The sequence below is a fragment of the Ascidiella aspersa genome, chromosome 9 (assembly GCF_963924565.1).
Source record: "Ascidiella aspersa chromosome 9, kaAscAspe10.2, whole genome shotgun sequence".
Lineage (NCBI taxonomy): Eukaryota > Metazoa > Chordata > Ascidiacea > Phlebobranchia > Ascidiidae > Ascidiella > Ascidiella aspersa.
Window position 1 is genome coordinate 19,743,977 of NC_139455.1, and position 24,507 is coordinate 19,768,483.

Below are 24,507 nucleotides of genomic sequence, written 5' to 3' on the forward strand. Positions count from 1 at the left end.
TTTTTTAGGACTGATTACTCACCTATGCAGTGATGTAGTGTAACATCACATACCGGTATTTAAATGGTGTTAGAAAAGCAAGTTTATTTTGTCGGTGGTAGGCAAATATAACACTAAAGTCTGCGGGAAGTATGGAAATATTAACGCAGATGAGTATTTTTATATGTTTTTTGTTGCCAAATGCAATCCAATAATAATACAAAATCTGCGGCTAGGGGTAATAGCAGGTTTTTTTTATTTCGTTTTTGTGTTTTGGAAACGATTAGGTTAATTTGAATAATTATTTTTAAAAACAAAGGTAAAACGCAGCATCAATAAAATTCATTAGGTGGAACGCGTTTAGTAACCGTTCTAATAAGCAAATGCCTTGGAACAACGCGTTTTAGAATAACATATAGTTAAGTTACTGTATTTTCGTTAAGACAGGCAAGATGAAAGGTTCAATTTAGGTGACATGTATTCATGTCCTTTGAAATTTTTCAGCTCCTTTCAATTGTTCCCACTTATTGGTCAAATTTAATAAACAAAAAGGACGAATTAAATGTTCAAAAAGAGAAATTAAACTACCTACATTCTCCGCAAAGAGGCCGATTGCTATTTGAAGAGTCGTATAAACATAGGTAAGTTGATTGGTTAAAATTCCAATTTAGCGATAGAGACAGCTTGTATCTCGGCTATCTTGACTAAATTTAATTCAAAAAAGATGGTACGATGGGAACACACAATAGTAGGTCTATGTACAAGGCAACAATATCTACAGCGGAATTATCTTTTATTTTACAAAATATTTTTGAACAGCAAACTTGTGTCCGTATAAAATGCATGAAAAATGTTGGCTGGCTCAAAAGGGGGACAAGTCCCTATAAAATGGCACTGTCCCGCCTAAATCGGGACGTATGGTAAGCCTAGCCATTGGCTTTTAGTGAAGTGAAACAAAACGTAGGCTACTTTTATTAAAATCATTGGTGACCTTACCTTAATTATTGGTGACCTTACCCTTTAAATTTGTAAACCGAATTTGATAAGTTTGGTGATACGAACTTTTAAACTGGTTCAAACAGAAAACGGAACTCGTTTCCTTAAAAAAACTATAACCGAACCCAAAGAGATTACAATATAGGCTATAATCTCTTTACGGAACCTAATTACAAGAAGTAAACCAAATCGACGTACGGTTCTGAATTTTTCTATTTCTGAAAAAACATTAAATAGCACGTAACGAGCAAGGCGTAAAATCGGTCACGCTCCAAGTGTACGTCTGAGAAACCAGCTGCAGATGTTTTTTGTAAACATTCCACAACGAAAATAAAACAAGTGCTGTAAATATTAGGTTGATTTTCTATCGTGTGTATTTGGGGAGTTTGCACACCAGACTGTCTGTCTGAAGTTTTTGAACATGGAAAAAATTGAAGAAAATGCTGCAGATGGAGATCCAGCAATGGATCCGAAAGTGTAAGATTATATGGGAACGTTACATAACTTGTATATACCGTTAGTTTCAGTTGCAGATTATGTTATTAATATCAAAAAACATTTGTTATGCCACCTTTACATCTTCAGTATGGTTTTCTGTTTAAATTTAAGACAGCCATTGGTATTGGTCTAGGTTCCTACCACATTTATTTTAACACTAAGCGAAACTAGTTCTCTAAATAGAAATTGAAAGAAGGGCATGAATATGTAAGAATAAATATATTAATAATATTTGACCCACCCAGATATGTACTGTGCTAATAAAAATAACAAAAAAAGTATAACAAAACAATACACACTAGTAATTAAGCAAGTTACAAAAAATCTTAGCTGTTTCTGTATATTACATGGTCCAGTTTGATATTGACTTTATACAGCCATTCTAGGGAGTGTAACTAATGTAATGCTAATGTTCAAGTCCTAACATCTGCAACTATTTTTTCTACAATCCTCTACAAACAAGTTATTTTTTAGAGTTGCACATCAAAAGGAAATGGCAAAGCATATCGGCCATGAAGCGATGCACCTGGAAATGATCTTGATTCTTTTATCGACACTTGTAGTTTCACAAATTGCCCTCGTTCAGTGGAAAAACCGCCATCCACGGTCTTATAATGTAAGAATGATATCAATACCATCTTAATTTGGTTTAAAATTTGAGAGTGATAGTAATGAAAATTGTAAGCAAAAAGTTTTATCTATCTATTGTCATTGTAAAAGCCACACAATTCATCATTTTTGTACTTCAGATGGCGACCTTGATTGGAATGTGGATTGTACCACTTTGCCTCAACATTAAACTTGCATGGTGGAGATTCGTTGTTATTTCAGTAATTTATACTATTGTGACCTCATTTGTTCTAATGAAAGCTTCAAAAAAGCCTCTTGCTGGGACTACGCCGAGGTGTGTAGAGCTAAAATAACAAATTAAATGTCTTTTAATAACAGAGACCAACCTTGAACGAATTGAACCAAGTTTTATATATCAAACAAAATCATTTTCAAACTTCCTTATGTATACTCATTTAAAAACATATTTTTTTGCATTTTGCCGTGACTGCTTGCAAGTTAAATAGTTTAATTAGAAAAAAAAATCTTCTATGCAACATGTATTGATTTCAGATTGGTCTACAAGTGGTTTCTCCTGTTATTTCAAATCAGTTACACAATAGGAGTGATAGGATATGTTTTCGTTATGCTCACTGTGTTTGGATTTAACATGCTCTTTCTAATCAAACCTGAATTGGTAAATATATCTGTAACAAGCTTTGATTTAATTTCACATAATTACAAACCCATGTTAACCTCAAGGCAATGGATGTCAGTGTGGTTTTGTTATTCTATGGATTATACTATGGAGTGATGTCCAGAGATTTTGCTGAAATATGCTCGGAAAGGATGGCATCCACAATTGGGGTAACAAAAATACTAAATTACATATTACATATCATTACATTAGCTAATAGTAGTTTAGGGAGTTTTTATTGCAACTTAACTTGATTTTATTTTTATATTCAAGTACTACACTAAGAGTGGCATGCCAACCAAGCATCTTCGTGAAGGAGTTTGTGCCGTTTGTGGTCAAGAGTTAATTCTTCCCAAAGACGACGAAGATACTTCTGTGGAAAGGGTTTACAAGCTTTCATGCGACCACATTTTTCATGACCACTGCATCAGGGGATGGTGCATTGTTGGTATGTCAGTTATGACAATAAAATATTGGATTTTGCTTCACTAAGCTAATATCGATGAGTGGGCAACCTTTTTGCCAAAATCCAAATAGTAAAATGTCTTATTTTGTTTTAAGGTAAAAAGCAGACATGTCCATATTGCAAGGAAAAGGTCGACCTCAAGCGTATGTTTACAAGTCCATGGGAGCGTCCTCATTTATTATACGGACAATTGCTGGACTGGATCCGATATCTTGTTGCTTGGCAACCTGTCATTATTATCCTTGTACAAGGAATTAACTGGACTCTGGGGCTGAAATAACAGGCGCTGTCATTTTTTACCTTCCTTGTTGTTATGCAATACATTAAGTGCAAACTTCATATTTATATGTCAATAAGGATTTTGTCTGGCAGAGCGGCAACCAGTTATAAAATTGGTACACATGGCTGCTGCTCTACTGAATTAGCTATTATACACATATTTAAAGAAGTTACACTACTAGTAGGGAAAAATGCGTCCATGTAAAGCAGGGGTGTCCAACTCAAACATGCCCGCGTGCCAATTTTTATCTTATTCTTTTTTATCATAAAAGCGCTTTTTTACCAAAAATAAGAACGTTTATTTAAACTTGAAAAAAAAGGTTAGTAGAAATGCACATAACTACATCAAAGTGTCTCTCAGTGAGCTCACTTTTGTTTCTTCACACCAAGCTATATAATATTACGTGAATGCTAGCCTCCACTACTATATCAAAAGTAATTGTTGGTTGTCGTGATTGTTTTATATTGTGAACAAACAATGGCAATTGGCTGTATAACAAATTGAGCTTTTTTGGCAATTGGCTAAATAACAATTTTAGTATTTTTTGGGGAGAGCTTGCGTGCCATTTTTTATTAGGTTGCATGCCACATTTGGCATGCGTGCCGCTTGTTGGACACCCCTGATGTAAAGTATGTGACATAATTTACAACATTTTAAAGTTTTCTATTTTTAGAAGGGTTTTAGTTGGTATCAATAACACCATGCATCACTGTCAAACTGCCAAGATCAGCTGCAAATTTTTAAGAACAGCAGGCTATTTTTAAGTCTCTTATTTGCAATACGTTTGTACCATGATAAAAAATAGTGTTAAGTTCCCAATTTCCAGTATGATCAGGCTGCAACATTTTTTGTGATTTCCAAAAAAGTGAAAAATGTTGATAACCAAATAAACAGATCCCACCGGCATTATCTTCCTCTGTTAGAAAGCTATTTCTTGTTTTTAACGAAGACACTTAGTTTTGGATATCAAGTTTTCTGTTTCTTATTGGATGGTGTCGCCTGCTTTCTTTTTCGCTTGGTCTTCTTACTTTCTACAAACATAAATAAGTTTGCCACTTGTACTTCTTTTCAATTACAAATGTTAGACAGTTGCTTAAAGAAACATTTTAAAGGATGATTTTTGGATAAATAAGTTATATATCGAAAATTGTCATTTAAAAAAATTACATTTCCAGAAAAGTAAGGAAAAGAATTACCTTTCTTGACTGATGTGACTTCAGTTTCAGGTTGACAATTTAACGCCAACAATTCAGTTGTGCCAATTTCATCGTGCCAGGCTGTCACACTTGTGAGTCTGGCATTGCTATTAATGTCAATTAAACATTCAGCTGAAAAGAAAAATGTTGATAAGTTTGAGAAACCATTTTAAACAAGTTTTTTTAAATAAAAAAACTTACCATCAATACTGTTGTTTTTGTTCAAGTCAAGATCTTGCATATTCCATAACTTAATGTGGCCATCGGAAGAAACAGTAAGAAGCCAAACCTCCCCAACAGAGCGCTTAAATGAAGGCGGTGGTAGAAGAGGGTGAACACATTTAACACGATTGTCATGAGCCTAAAGTAAAGTCAAATATTAGCCACATTTTTAGGCATGTATCTTGTTTGTAACTGAACCATACACAGAGTTAGTTGTAGCTTTGTTAATCAATCAAGCTTTTAATATTTCTTTGACTAAATCAGATTAGTATAAACTATAAGGATTCTTGATATTTTAGGTCTTACATTACCTTAAATGTTTTGATGCATTTACCCCCAGACACATCAAATAACTTAACAAAACCATTCGCATCCCCAACAGCCAAAACAGAATGATCTTTTACAGGAAGAAATTCCATGGTCAAAACAGCTTCATCCAGCTCTAATTTATGGATACAATTTGCAGTTTCCATTTCGAATATTTGGCAAATATTACTGGTTGCAACAATATAGTGCAAACCTTGTGGTGACCACCTGCATGCATTAAAAAAAACATATTTAACATATTGTTTGCTGTAATCCAGATTTCTTAATGAAATGATACCAACATGGTTGGCATTAAATTGAAATCTACACTTGCCAGAGGGGAAATTGTCTGCCAATTGGAAAAATGCTGGCACACCTATCTGGTATTTGTTAAGTGAATTAACAATAGTTTGAACTATTGATCAACTTTGCAACATATTTATAGATTTATCGTCATTGTCTGTACAAAGTTATAAAAATTCACATTTCTGTGACCATTTGATTCATACAGCTGCCAAAAAAACACAAAGACTCTAAAAAGGCAACCTAATTTTTTCACGAATGGTTAGGTAATTTGCTCAAAGCAAATCATACTTTTATTTCTAAAAAAAGGTATTAAAACAGGAAGTCAAAAAGGCGATTTTAAAAATCTTGGGCACAAAATGTGGGTGTGCAGGGCGTTTTTAGACACCATGGATTTCTGACAGAGCATCAAAATGCCCTGAAATTCGAATAAGTTATCAATAAATGTGCAAAATTAATTGCTTTAGCACCGTTTTAATTCAACATAAAACTTTCTTGAATTACCATATAGAACCCAGGGCATAATAGCTTTGTTTTAAAATGATATGTAATTGAATTTTTTTAAAATTTAATTCTATGTTTTGCAAATTTGAATGGAAACTGTTTTAGCCAAAAGGCGCTATGAGAAAAATTTAAAAGACAAGATGATTTGTTATAGTGGTAACATGCAACAGTGCAAAAGCTGTTATCTTAGAGCTCGCATTTTTGTCAAGTAATTTTGCACTGGTTAGAAAATAACTCCGCAATAGACCAATAATATTTAGTGACGTTTCGTTAAGGCATTTCCATAGTGCAAAATCTTTTCAAAGAAATATACTATGCCCAAAGGTAAAAGCACTCGGTTGTGTGCAAAATCTCAACCCTAAACAATATTGCAACTAGGAAGGCGGTGTATTTTTTCTAACAAACTTAGGGATTTATTTTCCTGTTAACATCCATGAACCAAGTAAAATATATCTAAACAAAAGTATAATGGACAAAAAAAAAATTTTAACCTTTTTTACCTAACAAATTGCGGCTGTAACTTCTTCATGTTTTTAATAAACACTGGCCTTCCTGTCAACAAGTTCCATGTCCTTAGTGAACCTTCTTTTGGGGAAACTGACATAGCAAGTTTTCCAGAAGGATGAATTGCAAATGATGTCACCTTGCCTTTGTGACCTAAAAGTTATGAAAATATACCGGTTTAAGCAGATGATAACCCTTAAGCAGAGTATAATTTATTTTATTATAAATTCAGGTGTTTCTTTACTTTAAAATGAAAATGGTGCCAAATTAGGCATGAATACTGTATGAAACCTTTTAAAATTTTTAGTAGGGTTCCAGCAGCACTTGCTTCCCAAATGTATATATCACCATCGTCGCTACAACTAACTAGATGTGAGCTGTCAGGAAAAGACAACTGGTTGATTGCTCCAGTATGACCCTAAAAACACAACAAACAATATTTGAAAAAAACACATAATGTTTTGCAATATTTTCGAATCAGGTCTTCAGCTAGTATTAAAGAATTTGTGAAACTAGGTTTGGGTGAATCAAGCCCTAGAAAAACAATATAATTTTAAATTTAATTTCCTTAAATTTATTTTTATGAGTATAAAGTACCAGTCAAAATCATAAGTAAAACATGTCATTAGCTCCAAAATGAAGTTATCTAATACTAAAAACAGGACAAACAAAACACATAACAAATTAACATACAAATATGCTGTTGCTACCAGACAGCAAGTTCTTGGTATTTATTTGTACGTCTAATCCAGAATGGATATTTTCAGTATTACCATTTCTAAATCTGTATGTTGTACATACAACCCAATCTTAGAAACATGTATTTAAACTTCGCAACTAAATGCATACATTCATGTAAATTATTCATAATACAAAACAATCAAAGTCTACCTGTAAAGCACCAAGCTCCTCTCCCAGTTTCATGTCGTACATGCAGATGGTTTCGTCAGTTGATCCTGCGGCCACAAACTTTTCCCCTGCTGCCAAACATCTAATGCATCCTGTCTGAGCATGGTCGGTGAAATATGAGGCGTGTTTAAATGATGATGATTCCTCATCAAAAGTGACTTTGTACCCGAGCACAATTTGCTCATAACAACCAGCTACAATTGTCAACATCTTTGTTCGCAGTATTACTATTTAAGGTAGAACCCAACACCGGACTGTAAGTTAGCGCTAGAATCAAAATTGGTTAGTTTATTTAAATGAAACAATTTGCAATATTTAAAAAGTTTTATTACCAAAAATGTTACCAATAAGAAATACTGGTATATTATTTAAAAAAAGTTGTGGGCTTGTGGCTATCCCTATTCTATGCAGTAATTGTGAATTTACAATACAAACAAAAATGCCTTGATTTTTATTTCCCAACAACTTTAGATAAATACTACTCTGATTTATGGATACGACTGCGTAAAATCAGTAGTGTTACAGGCACTTTCATAAAGTAAAAAATGGTGTTATATCTGAAACGTGGAGAGTGCTATAGTGTTGTTTTATAGCGCTGAGCTTTACATAGCAACATTGGTGATTACGAATGGACGAACCTTTCTATTTCTTATGATCGGCTGGAAAGCCATAAATAAAATAAAACAAGACGTTTTTACTACTTCCAAGTAAAATAGATTTTATAATGATAATGGATATATCACGTTTTTAACTACACGCGACTTCGGAATCACTCATGCAAATCATAATAAAGTGGCTATTCACTTCCGATTTTCAATGTTTTGGGGATGATTTGTAGTGGTAATAGTACTAAGATATGAAAGCAAAAAACGTATTTGACCATTACATTTTCACACTGGTAAGCATACTATAATTGACGTAGAAATGCATTAAATGGTTGAAAGACTTTGTTGTGTGTTGGATTATCCTATTCTAGGGTTCTTAAACTGGGAGGAGTGTCCCCTAAGGGGTCATGAAGGGTGTGCAAGGCACAAGGGGGGCACAAAGAGACCCTGGAATAGGATAACCCAATTAATATTTTTGCCAGTTACCTTATATATATAAATAGGTAAAAAAAGCAATTTGTAAATGTTTTTTTTTAGCTGATAAACATCTTTAATGGGCGCTGGTCTAGAATCCTACCACAGGCACAGCGTTCAAACAATTATTAAATCAACGCACAATATTTGGGTTAGGGTTTGGGTGTGGTGTGGCTTAGGTCAAGTATTATTATATTTACTATTTAGTAACTGCCCAAACCCAAACACTAACCCGCTAACCCGAATAGTAATGAGGATTGTGGTAGGATTCTAGACCATTGCCCTTTATTGTGCTATAGAGCTAACTTACATAATTAAATAACCAAACTAACGTTTAGCTAAGTAAAACCACATCTATCAAACATCTTTCTTATAAAACCATAGGCTAATATCTGGTTGTGAGACTTAACTAAAAACTTAATTAATTTATAAACTTTTGGTTATAAAATGCCTGGTGCACCAGTTGTTACGGGAATATCCCCCAAACATGGAACCTATGGAACTAAAGTTACAATAAGAGGAGAAAATCTTGGTGTCAGTGCAGCTGATGTTATTGGTAAGTTTAAATGTGTGTGTGTTTTATTAATGTTTATGAAATCTTGGTATAAAAAATAATAAACCCACTAAATAAAGGGTCAATGCCGTTTTAGACTCTAGAATCCTGCCACAGCGTTGAAACAATTATTAAAGTACAATATTTGGGTTTTGATTAGTGTTTGGGTGAGGATGGGTCAAGTATTATTATTTAACAATATTGATTAACCTATCCAAACCCAAGCGCTAACCCAAATACTGTTTGTTGTGTTAGGATTATAGACCAGCGCTCAAGGGTCTGATGTTTAATATAAAAGTGTTTTGTTTCATTTAACAGGTGTTGCTATCTGTAGGAAGATTTGTTCACTTACTGTAGATTGGATTTCACCTTCCAAAATTACTTGTCGGACTTCAACGGGCATTGGTAAAGGCGACATTATTGTTATCACGAGAAGCGGTGGCACTGGAACATGTACTGTCCATTTTACTGGACTGGCTCTTAGTGAAGTTGGTTAGTCTGGTTCACTTTTGTGGTTGGTTCACATCCAAGGTTGTTGGATTTCAAAATTATCTTAATTTGTTTGTGTTTGACTTTAATTTAAACAAAAAAACTTTGATAATGAACTTTTTGACTTATATTTTATTCGATGGAAATGTACTTTTGGGCTCATTTCAAAGTGTTTAACTGTTGTTTACTTTTTTCAATTAAGACTTAGTATTGTATCAAGCTATTCAGATCCTACTGTCAATCTAACTATTAAAGATTCATTACCACTTAGTTTACATAAAATTATTGGACAAAATCAATCTTGTTTATAATGATTCAGGCCCGTTGGAAGCATCTCCAATCTGGGTCGACGAAACCAAATATGTTGACCAGCGCTTAGACAGATCACAGAAGTCTGTTTCCCTGTCACTAAGAACTGACCCCCTTGGTTTAAACTCTGAAGACTTGGGGTGAGTAATAGACATTTGGATTTGGGGGTGAGTAACACACACTTTACTCTATTATATACAAGAGTTTTTTTGATATTTTTAGAAACAAAACCCAGGCAAAAAAGCAGCTTGCTGAAATCTTTGTGAAGGGAAGTCCGGATCCAACAGATGAAAACTTTGTTCCTTCATGGTTTTTACTGGAAAGGCACAAGAACACTCCGTTTAACAAACTAAAGGTGACCATCTAATATTGCAATCACACTAGACAATTAGACATCCAACATGGCCAATATTTTCCATATGTGTGTGGGTACACTATGCACAGATCTGTAATGAAGCTTGGTAATGAATTGCAAAGCCAAAACGGCCGAGTGGATAGATATCATCTTAATTAAGACTTTTCAATTGAACTTGTATTATCTTCTATTAATCAATATGTTTGTAATGAAAATGAGATTTAGGTTTTTGTTTGCAAATAAAAACAAAATATGAAAAATTAGAAAACTTATAGCCAAAAGCATTTATCATTAAACTACAACTTGCCATCAACCTTCAACTTTATTAACTCACAACATAGTTTGTATGCCTGTCTAGAGCATTCATGTTTGAATAAATAATTTTCAAAATTAATTAATGTGCCGAAAAATACATCTTTTATATTGTTTAAAACATCAACCGTGGTCAAAATTGAAGGTTACACAAATCCTGTCCAACTGAGAGCCTTCAGTTTATATATTTAAAAAAGAATTGTTAACAAAATTTGTATTTGCAGGATGGCCATGCTTACATGAAGAGAAAAGCAAATCGAAACACCAACAATGCTCCACTCAATCACGTTAAAGATAGCTTACCAGTGTTTTTTGAGGTGCACGAAACTCTTGCAAGTAAGTTTGACTAAATCTAGTTACTTTTCTATTATTAGGTTTATTGGTGAATCTAATAATAAAATAACTTATAAAAATATATGCCTTTTTAAGTTTTTAAATCCTTTTTTTAGATATTCACCACAAGATGCAAAAGGATGAAGCTGGTAACAGGAATGTCAACATCACAGATACATTAGAAAATACTTTAAATGGTCAGTATGACAGTATGTAGATCCATTGATTTAGTTGTTTAGGAAAAACAACCAATTAGGAAAAAAAGGATGTTTCCATTTAATCATACAATGTATATGGCATCCAATTAATTACCTATCATTTTTGATCTTGGTTTAATGTGTATAATACATTTGATTATACAGAGGCAAGTGGAAAAGCTAATGAGTTGTTTGATACTGTGTTGCAATGTAAAGATCGTGCAGATTCCATTAGAAACACTCTTAATGTTCTGCAACGTTTTAAGGTTAGTGATAACTGAAAGCGATGTTTGTTAATCAATTGGACATATTTCAAATTAGATAATATATATATTAATAGAGATCACTCTTTTTATTTTTGTAATTGGTTTAATGTGCTATTATAAAATAAGCTTTGTAGGACAATGAGTGTTGCTAATCAAGAGACAATTTTTTTCTAGTTTCTTTTCAACCTGCCTCTCAACATTGAGAAAAACATCCAGAAAGGAGATTATGGTGTGGTTATAAATGACTATGAGAAGGCAAAGTCTCTGTTTGCTGACACTGATGTGGCCGTTTTTAAGCGAGGTTTGCTTTTTTAATTGGTTACCAAAAAAAAGTATTTATTAAGCTGCTAAATTGACATAGAGTACCAAGCCTTGGTTGGCTACCTTTAAGTTGGTAACATTTATGCTCTGTGTGTCCCAAGAAATGTGCTTCTTAAATACATAATTTTATTTATATACTGAAAAGAAGTTCTTTTGGTGCTTATGCTTATTTGTTTTATCCGACGTTTTGGCTACCTATCCAGGATGCCTTCATTGTCAAATGTAACAACCCAACGCAAAGTAAAATGACACAAAAAGGGAATAAAAATTTGCTAACCAATGTTCAAAATTAAAAGCGTTAAGGGCGACGACGCACAACTCAGTTGTGATCTTTTAACACCTGTTTGCATAGAGCTGGAAATAAGTGTTGAGCGTTGTGTTGTTACATTCGATCCTAGATAAGTAGCCGATACAGATAAAAAAATAAGTATGGATAAAACAAATAAATACCGAAAGAACTTCTTTTCAGTATGTACTATGCCTGGTAGCAACAACGTATTTATTAATACATAATTAGTTCACCACTTTGAACTGAAAAATGTTGGGTTTTGAAAATGGCTTAAACTATACCCTACTTCAATTTTCCTCACCCATGCTAGTATAGTTTGTTTTGTTCATATATATAATGTACATCGTAACCATATTGCTTTTTGACAGTTTTCAACAAATAATCACCCAAATTATTATTAAATTTTATATACCTCAGCTAACATAAATAAATGTAAGAACAAAAGTAGACCTTAAGAAATTTTGTATGGGCCGCTGTTGATACTACTGGCAATTCCTTAAAAAAAGTTCAAAACAAACTGAACGAATTCATGCGCAGTGTATGCCGAAGTGGAAAATCGAATCGAAAGTTTCCGCATTCAACTGAAAAAGGAGGTACAGGAACTGCCGTCGCCTCTTGCCAGGCAGAAGACCCTGATTCGATACCTCCTGGGATTGGGCGATTCTAGCGACCCAGCCTGGGAATGTATCGCTCATCAGCACGGTTGGATTCAAGAATCAATGCTCAAGTGCAAGGACAAGTACCTTGATGCAGGTTAGTTTAGAACATTTTTGGTATTTACCACCAATGTGGCATAAAGTTTCTAACTTTGCGATTTGGGGATGAATTGTTCCTTGAGGGTTGGGGCAATTAAAGAATTAAGCAAATAAATTTTATTTATAATTCAGTTGGATATTTTAATGTTGTTAACACATGATAAATTTACATTAACTGGTTGCTGCTGATTGTAATCCTTGTTTTATATTTGCATGTAACATATAGATAAATCTACTTATCCTTGTATATATCAATCATATATAGCTTAAAATTTTGTTTTATAAGAAAGTCTGGTTTATTTAATCTAATTTCACAACCAGTTTGGCCTAGTTTTTTTTGGCAATTTAAATTGACTTTAATACGTTTCTTCTCTTTTCAGCACTTCAGTGTGTCGAAGAGTCTAATGGAGAGGGCAAGGTGAAAGTGTGCGAAGAATACTTGCAGGTTGGTACTACGTACTCACATTTCAAAACACATGCAAAACTGAGTTTATTCGTGTGAACAGAATTTTTTTTTCAATAAAAAAAACTCTGTTAAGATCCTCTGGAAGTATATTTGTCACAACCCTGGAGGAACCACAAATAAAGTCGCGCAACACTATGCTTGTTTACAGTTCTTCAATGCCATTCAGCAGTGTGTTTCCAATTTTTTAGTGGCAACTCCCAACATTTTTAGGCTAAATTAAGGGTTGCTCGTAAATTAAGGTTGGCTTTAAAATTTATATAATTGCATTATGTAGGAAATGTTGGAAAAATTGTTGGTTCCAGTGAAACAGGGTCGACGCGGAAATTTTCAGAGACGCATTCCTAAACAAGTGTACTTCAGAACTTGCTGATGTTGTTTCAACAAATTATGAAACAAAAAGTCGAAATACATTCGAGAAGGCTCAAAAAAAATATTTCCTTCCTTTTTTAAAAATATATTTATCAAAGTTTCAATTAGGCTTTCATGGACTCCCTAAAACTAGTCCACTTACCCCAAAAGGGTTCGCGGCACCCAGTTTAAGAACCCCAGGTTATCTTATTTTTTTTGTTCACAGGAGCTGACGGAGATTTGCGTGAGTCAGATCCCTGAGCACTGGAACTTATGGCAGCATTACGCGAGCGGCGTCATCCTGAGCGAAACGGGCGAAAAAAGCTCTGACGTTGAAAAGTTGAAGGAGGCCGCTGCGAAACACTCAAAGCAGATGAAGGTGGATTTTTTTGCAACCCACCATTAAATCAATTATAAACAAGGTTCTTCTGACAAATATGTATTCAGCGCCGACGTTTCGATTACCTATACGGGCAATCATCTTCAGGGCAATAAACTTGTTTATTCACCCGTAAATAGGTATCAAAACGTCGGCGCTGAATACATATTTGTCAGAAGAACCCCTTTATAGTTGATCTATGCCTGGCAGCAACAGTATATTCACTATTAAAACTGGCGAAAAGTTATTTTAAACGGTAAACTAGATGCGCATATGTTAGAATTGGAACAGATCAGTGGACCTATGATATGTATACCACTAATGGTACGCAAAAGCTTTTCAGGGTGGTACATAAGCAGCTTTCAGACCTTATGCGGAATTCAAATAGAATATAATCGCGACTGTTAAAAGTTAAACTCTCGTTTTTCTGCAATAAATTAAATTATAATCCAAAATTTGAGACGGTCGCCGCGATAGGTCGTTTCAACTAACTTTTTGGCCCTAACAAATTATAAGTAATTTAATTAAAATTGTGTATTTTAAATTGGTTGGTACGCAGCGACAATAAGTTTTACGAGGCCAGAAAAGGTTGAGAACCACTGGAATAGATAAATTGCAGAGGCATAGTGAATTGTGAATGTCATACATTTGATTACTTGCATTGCTGGACCACTGTTGTCGCTTATCAGGGATTGAGGTTTATATTTGTAAGGCGATATTAAATAACACACATTCAGTGCGACATTAGGTAAAATAGATGCGGTATTAATTTCTAAGTGGCCACCAAAGCCAACCTCAAAAACAAAGCACCGGTTATTTCCACCACACTTAGTACCGCTAAGTAAAATGTTGAGAAAACACGCTTTTCGACGAATCTTTCCCTCTGTGTCACAGAATGAAGTTGAACTAAAACACGGCGTTGTTTTCATTGCACTTTCTATATAGTCAAAAAATAAGTTTCGGAAACAACCTGGTGTTTTCTATCCATGTTCTCGGTTAGTTTTTCGCTTATCACTCTAATTTAAACAACTTCTTTCAAGTGACCAGTGTTAAATGACAATTCCTGTGGTAATAGGTTCGATTCCCGTAGAAGCAGTCGCGGCAGCATTGGGCGAGCTATGGAATCGGGTGACTGCAGGTCTTAGTGTATTTAGCCTCGCTGCATCGCTGTAAAGTGAATATTGAACTGTATCAGCGTAAAAACGCCTTTCAACGAATATTTCCCTCTGCGCCACATTCAAATAAAACTTAAACACAGCATTGTTGTCACTACATGGGCAAAAAGTAAGTTATGACCACAACCTGGTGTTTCTATTATGTTTTATGTTTTGGAGCATACTAATTGGAGGTTGTAGTAAGACATAAGAAGAATATAAAAGCCCATACATAAGTTGGTCTTTATTCTAAAGAGTTATTCGAAACGTTTAAAATGAGACCTACTTCTGTGTGGGCTTTGATATACTTATTATGATTTATGTTCTTGTATAGTTTTGTAGATTTGCACTCTAATTATCAACTTCTTTAAGTAAGTAAACGCGCTTTTCAACATATCTTCCCTCTGTACAACAGAGCCTCCTCCGCGACACGGTCATCCTCTTCGTGAACCTGCTGAGAGCCGCCTTCCTCCCAGCCACCCTCCACGTGGAAGAGGGGGACGAGGAAGACCTGAGGGAGCGACAGTCGTACGGAGTCTGGCCTGACGACAGTCCTCTGCCAGCCTCGGTGCTTTCCGATTGTGTCCGCTCGGTCAGGTGAGCCGAGCAAAATGTTTTTGTATTGCAGTCTAGCGTCCTCGTAATTTCCCACATACGTGTTCTACACTGTACACTAAATAAACCTTTTTCTCTTTTCTCTTTTCTCTTATCTCGTTTCGTATGCGTGCTTTCACCGCTCGTTTCGCCATTCGATACTTGGTTGCTGTAAAAACTTGTTGTCGCCTTATCAGTGCAGTAAACTGGAAATTTGTGTGGCTTCGCGAAAGTGACATTTTTATTGCTAATATTGTCCCTTTTCCTCGAAATGATCGGAACCAATGGTAAACATTCTTCAAAAATGTTAGATTTTTTTGTTATTTGTCATCCTGGTAATACCGGCATTTTGGTTATTGGGTGAAGAAAAAAATATTTTTTAATTCAGGCCGGTAAGCTTTAGAATTTAGTGTTCTATAGATATAGGTGGCATTTAAATTACTCAAACATAGGTGGAATTTTAATACCCTTAGGCGGCATTTTTATTACTATAACGTTATTTTTTTATTTAAAATTTTGAGCTTTTGCTCAAATGTACACTTTTCATGAAAAAGGTATACTGCAAAAATGTGTGGATTGTTTCGTTATTTATCACCGTGACCACCAAGCAAACATTTTTTTATTCAGTCTAGTAAGCTGGTAATTTGTGTGGCTTACATAGGGCAACGTCGCATAAGTGGCAATTTCCTTTGCTTAAGATTTTCAGCATCTGCAAATATTGACATTTGTCTTTGAAAAAAGTCTATAATCGGATCCAATGTTAAACATCCTGTAAAATTTTCTCTAATCACAACCACTCAACTACTGCTAAATTTAACATAAAAAACGTTTGGTCAAGTTTAATTCGTATTTTAAATGCAAGCGAACTCTCTTTCTATATTCCCAGACAAGCACTGAACGAGCTTTCCCAGCTGAACCTTCCCCACGGAACACTTCAGTCACTCAAGGACGTCATTCACGACCTCCGAGTTCTGTCGCTCAGCACATTCCTCAGTGAAGCCACGGACGGTAGGTCAAGTTCTTCTAGCTCGCTTATGCCTTTTGCTACGGCTTTGCTTACTTTATAAAATGCCAACTGTTTAAACTTGTATTATACCAAAGAGTTTTTAGCCTTTTAACGCCCCGATGTTTCGTTCTTGAATTTTTCACAAAAAGAATTACCGTTTTTGTCATGACTTTCAAACGACCTGCAATTAAAGTTTGCAAAAGAAATCTCAACATTCGACGTTACTAATTGCAAACTACCAGGAATTTAGCCAAAAAAGTTCTGCAAAAAAAAATTTACTGCATCTTGACGTCATTCGCTGCACATTTCTTATTTATATATAGCAATAAATAGTCTCAATCATCGCTTTTTTTAGTTGTTTGTTTCTTCGAAAATGTACTGATGCATTTGTGTTTTAACGATTTCCACCGCAAGTTTTTGTAACAAATTTATAATACCCCGATTTTTTACTTTTAGACGTCCGGGCCTTGAGAGTCAAAGAGGATTGGGAGGTGGACAACAAGGGTGTCACCAAATTGGTAAGACGCATTTTGGTTTCTACGCTAACTAGTTCGCTGCTCATTTAGTAACTAACCCTTTTGTTTCTAATGCAATAGGCTACTTCACAAAACACGACCATAACTTCTTTAGCAATTTTTAGGTTTTGCAATATTCAACTTTTTATTCGGATTGTTGCCTTAATCTTCTAAGTGGTAGGTAATACCAGATGTTCTCCAAACTGTGCGTCGCAACGTTCCCTGATGCGTCGTTTTAATATTCAAAGGTGTCGCACAATTATAATTCAGTTTCGTTTTTAAACTGTGGAGCATAGTGATTGGAGTTTGTAGTAGGACGTAGTAAGAATATATCAATGTCCATACAGAAGTAGGTAGATTTTAAAAATGAATAAAGAGTTTTTCAAAACGTTCAATATGCTACCTTTCTGTATGGGCGTTGATATTCTTACTACGTTTTCAAAAAATAAAATGTTTATAACACTATATACGGATCTGTTCATAAGTTTAATGATGAAAATAACGGCCCAAATAGACGTTAAAGGCGCAGTCACTGATGATGGCATTAGAAATTGCCGAAACGTTTGAAAATAAAGCATGTCGCTTTTAACGTCTATTTGGGCCGTTATTTTCATCATTAAAATGACGTTTAACTGCAGAGATTCATTTTAATTTTGTGCTACAAACAAACAAATGATCAAAATTTGGTAAAATTGCTATCACTTCGTGCGTCGAAAATCAAGAAAACTTTTCCAAAGGCATCACAAGAAAAAAGTTTGAGAACCACTAGGTTATAGCTATCAGAATGGAATTAAAAGTGTTGAACAACCCAATATATTATCTCCACTGATCCTGGCGACCATGAGTTTTCCAAACACCCGAAAATAACCACTTTTTTTTCTCTCGTATAGCCTTCCCAGTTCAATACGCTGCTACAGGAGCTGGTGGTAGTAGTCAGGGAACTGCTTCAGTCGCAATCGGGGGAGGAGCCTGTGTTTGCGAGGGTGGCTGTTCAGAGCAGAATCTCACAGTTGCTGACCAGCCTTTTCGCCGTGAGTTGTCGTGTTTTGTACGTTTTTCGTGTGTGAATGTCGGTGCACAACAATAATACACAGGTGGGAATGGAGTGACGAGCGTTGCCCAAGCATGGGGAAATCCCTCTACTTGTTGATTTACACGCTACGTGTCCTATAGGTACATCGAAATGTAAAATTTTACAGCAAATGTTACGCACTCACACACCTATAATGTGATGTGGGATTACAAATAGGTTGCCCATCGCTGTTGTAACGCTATTATATTTTTTCGCCGTGGCGCACTTCAGTTACACTTACTAATTATAAAAAAGGGTGATATCTTTATAAATATTTGTAGCAATCCATTCCATTATTTGATTTATTTTAAGGCGTTTATTTCGTGCGTCGAGCGCACGTCCTTTCTGGACGACGCCGAGTCTGACGTCAGCAAAGCGATGACGTCACTTCCCCCACCGCCTCTGGTGAGTTTCACATCGCGCAAAGCAAATCTTCACTTATAAAGCAAAACTTGTCAAAAACCTAACTTTCGAAACTGTCTGTAAATTTTTCTCAAGTTTAGTTTAAAGTTGACGTTAATGCACACTTGGTTCACTCGTGAAGCCAACCGAAATCTGTTGGTCGACTGGAATACTGTTGCAAGTAAGGCATTCACCAAAAGCTAGCCTGGGGTGAGATTCGAACTCACAACCTCAAACTTTCCGGGAACTTTGCTCGGGATCAGTTGCATCGCTTACAAAAACAAGATAAGCCCCGAATCATGATATTAATCGAACTGCGACAATTCAATGAACGAGACCTTACTTGCGATGAATTAAATTGTGTTAATGCTTATCAATCTATCTAATATTTTTATCCCGGTAGGAGCAACGGCTTGTGATCGGCATCAGCAACCTGTTTTGCGCCAGCACTTCGGTGATTCCCCAGCTCTTGCAGCACTTCAAGGAGCTCGACTTTCCCAGCGTGGAGGTCACAGAAGCGGTAAACCTCATTCATAAATCGAGAATTCGTGCGTAAAAAGTTGTCAGCATTTGCCAATCACCTAACCTAGCTAACTGCGAATAAAGCAAGTTTCAAATATTTTTTTTCGAGGTGCATAATGGTTGGAGGTTTAAGTTGGACGTAATAGGAATATCAAGTCCAAACAGAAGTAGGTAGCGTTTTATAAACCTTTTATAATAATGTTTGTTTAATATTTCGGGATAGATTGTTTCTTTCACTATTTTGAAAATTAAGAAATATGTATTCCAAACGCTTAAAAATACTATACTTCTGTTTGGGCTTCGACATTCATTTTACATCTAAACTCAATCCTACGTTTCATAACGTATTTCCATCGGACGATTATAGAAAAAATAATATCAAAAAATAGAACTTTCATTTTTCTGTCGTTCTTTTTTTTTGTTCATCATTTATCAATGATTTATATATTTTTTTAAATTGCAACCCGCTAAAAACTTGGAACACTAAAGTAATCGAAAACATTAAGCGCTCGTAGTGAATTTAATCAGCATAGCAACGTGCGAGAAAATGTGCGAGAAAGGTGAATTTGTTACTGTGCAAACGAAATATTGAAGTTAGTCGCTTTTTGCAGACCATCGCGTCATCAGGCCAAGAACTTGACCAGAAGTTATTTGACGCCTACCTAGAGCACAGAGTCGAGCCGCTGACGGGCGCTCTCGAGCCGGGCATGTACGCCGGCAATTTTGACTGGAACGAGTGCCTTAAGCCGACAGGTGTGCATTGCGTGTTTTGGCATTATTTTGCAATCGGCGTTGTGTAGACACATATACGCAATTGCGTTTTATAAAATACCTTTTTTTATGTGAACCTTTGGTTAATGAAGATCGTCAAGGTTGTCGTTATTGAAAACATGTTTTTTATTAAAATTACCCCTTTTAAGGCCTGTTTGTTGAGACATTTTTTATGTTTTTACAATCACATATGCTAATTTTTAAAGGCCCGTTATATTAGAAGCCTATTGCATTTGTCTTTACTTTGTATGAATAGGTTTCTCTATCTCGGTGTCCGGAAGATTAGATGATAACTGTGCTCCCTTTAAACCAAGGGTATTTAAAAACGATCCACACTGAGGGTTCTGCTAATGTTCTTTTTTATTTTAAACTTGTGACATGCCTTACCGTTATTATTGTGACATTATTGTATTATTGGGCATTTACTTTATATATTATTGTATTATTGGGAGATTCGTCATTAGATTAAAATAATAAGGCAACTTCGCGGTACCCGCTCTGGTATACTCCTTATAGCAATTTTAAACTTTAACAAAGACTCGTTTTTACACTCTAGTGCGTTTAATACCGGTTACCTTTGTTAATTTTATATTCAAACGCGTTTAGCAATGCAGCTGGCGTCTCTAACCAACTTTCTAAATCTAGCCATTTGATATTTTTCACAGACGTTCGACCCTACATCAAGATCGCCCTGATGTCGATCATTGCAATTCATGCCGAGGCAAGTTGTAGTACAACACTTCGATAGAGCGAATAATGGTGTACAATACATATGGCTGTTTCATTATCAACGGCGGGCCCTACATAAAGAGTTCATTTTAATGTTGTCAGGTGGCACTATACCAGCGATGGCGAACCTCTAACAATTTGTCTTTATATAGTGCCACCTGATTGCCCCATTAAGAATTAGACAAATGCGCCAATTTACAAAGATCAGTTTAATCTTGACCCTGAAAATTACTTTCAGAGGAACTGATTCGGCTACAATTATAAAATTAATTAAAGGAACGTCTGATGATGCCCCACACTTATTTTTCGACCGAGATTACAAACTTCGCGCATCAATAAAATGTTGAAACCACGTTTGCCAATAATTAATGCACAGTTTACATCGAAATTTGCGTGAAAAACATGTCATCCATCGCCAGAAAAGGCATCGCCCGCGGTGAGTTTCGAACCCACGACCTTTTGCTTTCACATTGCCGCTACAACAAAGTGAAAAATACTTATCCAAATATTAGGTAGTATAAGCGGTATGACGTAATTCTTACTGGAGCTATTTATTTGTGTTAGGGAGGGTACGGGTTAGCGTTTGGGTTGGGGTGGGTCAAGCATTATTATATTTATTCTGTTAGCTCAATAGATGCCTAAAATAGACATAAAATACTTTTTTATCGTTGCGAGTAGCTCCATTAATCATTACGTCACACATTATCCTGCCTTGCACCCAACATTTGGTCAAAGGACTTTACCACCAAAGTAACGCAAACTTTCGCTCTCGCCCAGGTTTACTCCATCTGCCCGGCGCTCGTTGTCAGGGTGATGGCCGACGTAATTCAAGCGGTCGCCGACGAGCTGCTGCGTCTGATGCAATGCGTGACGCGCATCGGTGTGAACGGAGCGCTACAGGCCCGCCTTGACCTTGAGACCATTCAGCAGGCGACCTTGACCTTCGCCACTGCCGAGTCCAGGTTTGATTTGGTTGATTTGAAATCGAGTTTTGGCGCCAGTCTAGAATCCTACCACATTTTCGTTAGGGTTTTTATATTGCTAACATTATTTGGGTTAGGGTGCGTGGTTTGGGTTGGTCAAGTATTAATATTTTATTTAGTTTCCCCATATTTATTTCTTCCTGGCAATTTTAATTTAACAACTCGTTTCGTTTCTGTAAAAAACGTGTGGTTGGATTCTTGACCAGCGCCCGAGTTTTTTAACATTTTTAATTGAATAGGTATGTCTATGCTTGCGTTTTTTTTTGCGCCCAAAATAACACCATGTCGCTCAACTATAATTCGGTTTTGCGAAAAGTTTAGTTGCCAAAGTTTTTATTTTATTTCAGAAAAAAATACCTAATAGGGTAAAATAAAAACGCTTAAGGTAAATAAAACGCTTCTTAAAAATCGCACACTTTTAATGAAATGCTGCTGTATCGTTCTGTTAGCTGTGTTAAGTTTTGCTGATTAAACCTTGAATATGAAGTATTTGCAATCCAGTACTGCTATAAAGTCTACATTATTATACGGCCCTTTATTAAACTGGTTGTTTTATTGTTTGCCTTGTAGGAAAAGTTTCGAAGACGCATTGGCGACTTTGCCGGCCGTCACCAACTCTTTGGAAAGAAGGTATAAACTTGTCACAAGGCCGACGAGAAAGTTCTGCATTATTTTAAGTAGATAAAACAATTGCCTAACTGCTGTGGGTCTTGAAACACTTATCGAAGCAATTCGCTTTCTCTTACTTAAACATGGCTCTAAGTTGATGATGTATTTGGCTCATCTGAATACTGTCAACAGTGCCACGTGATTTAAGAATTAATTTTTATTTTTCAATAAAACTTATGACAAAACCGCGAAAAACTGCTTATATGCTTAAACACGGACTAAGAGGGTCGAGAGTCGAGAAACAACCATGATCCTATACAGGCTTCAAATGTACCTTCCATTGAATGACTGTACTGTACTATAGATCCCCTTTAATGTGAAGTTGCTTGTACTAACAGAATGTAGCAAGCATTGGCGTATGGTTGTTTCTCGACTCGCTCCTCTCTGTTATGTAGCTCAGCAGTTGGTAGAGCGACGGTCCCGGTATGACCGGAGGCCTCGAGTTCAAACCTCACTACAGGCTAGGTGTGTTTCTTGCCTGCATTGCTTGTATCATTGATTGACAGATACGGTTAGTCTTCAAGGGCTTTCCGTGTTACATGCTTCAACGTTTAATAATCCTTAACACTTTTTTACAGAACCTTGGACGAACTGTGCGACAAGTTTAACAGTCGACTGCTTTTTCAACTGCGCTCGTTTCAAGCCGTCGCCTAAAAGACGTCTCATCAAAACAAATTGCTTATTTGATCTACCGCCGATTACAACACGAGGTGATGTTACACTCGACCGTATTTTTGTTTACGTTTTTTTAACCAGCCACCGATACCAATTGTTGACAATGTGTATTTTTAATTTCTGAAACACCCGTCAATCAGTTTTAACGCAACTGACCTATCGTGATTTTTCAGGACTGCCTTCAATTCGATCGCATGTTTATCTATTGTATTAGTTTTTGTGGTCCGTGCAAATTTCAACCCTAACAAAATGACTAAATCATTGATGAAATAAGTTTCACGAATGCTTCCAACCAGTGCTTGCTTATAACTAGCGCACGTTTAACCCTTTATTTCTGTGCGAAGCAGTCAAATAACTTCACCAGAGTGATCAAATATATTTACCGAGTATATATCCGGCGCACAATATGTAACCCTAACTTCGCGCTTTTTGTGTTCGCCGCTTTTTCTTGTGCAATAAAATTCGCCCCTCCTACTTTGCTTCGTTTTGCCGTGTCATTCACTGGAGCCTAGGAAAAGCGCACTGTGCTCACTTCTGCAACGTGACTTAGTGGCAAAACACATACTTTTTATTACATTTCTAATAAGGCAGTTTTTAAACCTTTCACCACAGTTTTAAATGTAAAGACTCTAGCATAGATTTAGAGCAGATTCGTACCGAATTGGCGACAATGGGCAAGAAAAACAGAAGAGGTTTTGCCTGCAGCTAATTTACGCCCTAATTGTACTCCTCATAGTCATAGGCAGACTTGGGCAAATAAGTTCTAGCTAACCTATAGGTGATTTTACAGTATGAAAAGCATGAGATTGCTAAAAAGTGGGCCTAAATTTAATTAAGAATTAAATGTAATTTATGGTTTTTAGGATTTTAGTAATTCTCATTCTAATCTAATTTGAAAAATAAAATGTAGGGGAGATGTGGGACCAGTGGTTCACTTTTGACGTTTTTGCATCTGCGGGATTTATATGCCTCATAAAATGGGACTTAGAAGTCTTAACATGAACTTTAATATATCCTTAAACATAACACAGCATTTAACTTAAAATGTGAAAAAAAAGTTTGTTTATTTTGCAAAAATGCTACTCAAGTGAACCCATTGGTTCAAGGGTTGGGGACCATTGGTTTTAGAACATGTTGTTGAAGAATAACTCAAACACCGTCTATTACAATTGCAATTTTCATCTGCAATATTTGCTCATTTATATTTCTTACTATATACATGGTCTTGTAGTTTAATTCATTCTTCAGTATTATGTCCCTTAAGAAGTTTGACGTCATCACTATCGTCTGTGTATCAGCTAATACGTTTAAGGCCACCAACTTTAAAGTCTAGAGATGCCGTAGAAAATTTCCTGATCTCTGTGATTTGTTTACTCGGTAGACGAACAATACTGCTAATTTACTGATCCACTGGTCCCCACCGGGTTGTGAACCACTGGTCCCCATAGCGACCATTTGCATTTGGCATGGCCTAAGGTAAAACTTAGACTAGCTTTTTAGGCATACTATTTGCCATCACCTAACCAACATGCAATAAGAATTTTCCTATTAAACC

The 24,507-nt window shown here is 35.8% G+C and overlaps 3 protein-coding genes across 3 annotated transcripts; 2 read left to right on the forward strand and 1 right to left on the reverse strand.

Annotated features, from left to right (window-relative positions):
• The first annotated feature begins 1,256 nt into the window (after positions 1–1,256).
• On the forward strand, positions 1,257–4,788 carry LOC146133472 (E3 ubiquitin ligase RNF121-like). Its single transcript, XM_083396494.1, has 7 exons — positions 1,257–1,452; positions 1,948–2,089; positions 2,223–2,377; positions 2,596–2,719; positions 2,785–2,889; positions 2,993–3,167; positions 3,281–4,788. Exons 1-7 carry the CDS (start codon positions 1,397–1,399, stop codon positions 3,463–3,465), a joined length of 942 nt encoding a protein of 313 aa, XP_083252620.1. The 5' UTR covers positions 1,257–1,396; the 3' UTR covers positions 3,466–4,788.
• Positions 3,457–7,670, reverse strand: LOC146133473 (p21-activated protein kinase-interacting protein 1-like). The gene is made up of 7 exons (XM_083396493.1): positions 7,392–7,670; positions 6,792–6,918; positions 6,497–6,653; positions 5,195–5,417; positions 4,863–5,022; positions 4,662–4,793; positions 3,457–4,496 (listed from the first exon to the last, which is right to left on the reverse strand). The coding sequence occupies exons 1-7, from the start codon at positions 7,617–7,619 to the stop codon at positions 4,432–4,434; spliced, it is 1,092 nt and encodes a 363-aa protein (XP_083252619.1). The 5' UTR covers positions 7,620–7,670; the 3' UTR covers positions 3,457–4,431.
• A 1,209-nt stretch (positions 7,671–8,879) lies between these two features.
• LOC146133474 (exocyst complex component 2-like) lies at positions 8,880–23,415 on the forward strand. The gene is made up of 22 exons (XM_083396779.1): positions 8,880–9,044; positions 9,360–9,533; positions 9,850–9,979; positions 10,062–10,194; positions 10,731–10,842; positions 10,956–11,036; positions 11,202–11,302; positions 11,477–11,603; positions 12,450–12,665; positions 13,048–13,112; positions 13,708–13,860; positions 15,430–15,611; positions 16,495–16,616; positions 17,071–17,132; positions 18,020–18,160; positions 18,514–18,606; positions 19,007–19,123; positions 19,737–19,878; positions 20,562–20,617; positions 21,403–21,587; positions 22,179–22,238; positions 22,856–23,415. Exons 1-22 carry the CDS (start codon positions 8,936–8,938, stop codon positions 22,929–22,931), a joined length of 2,637 nt encoding a protein of 878 aa, XP_083252905.1. The 5' UTR covers positions 8,880–8,935; the 3' UTR covers positions 22,932–23,415.
• The last annotated feature ends 1,092 nt before the right edge of the window (positions 23,416–24,507 follow it).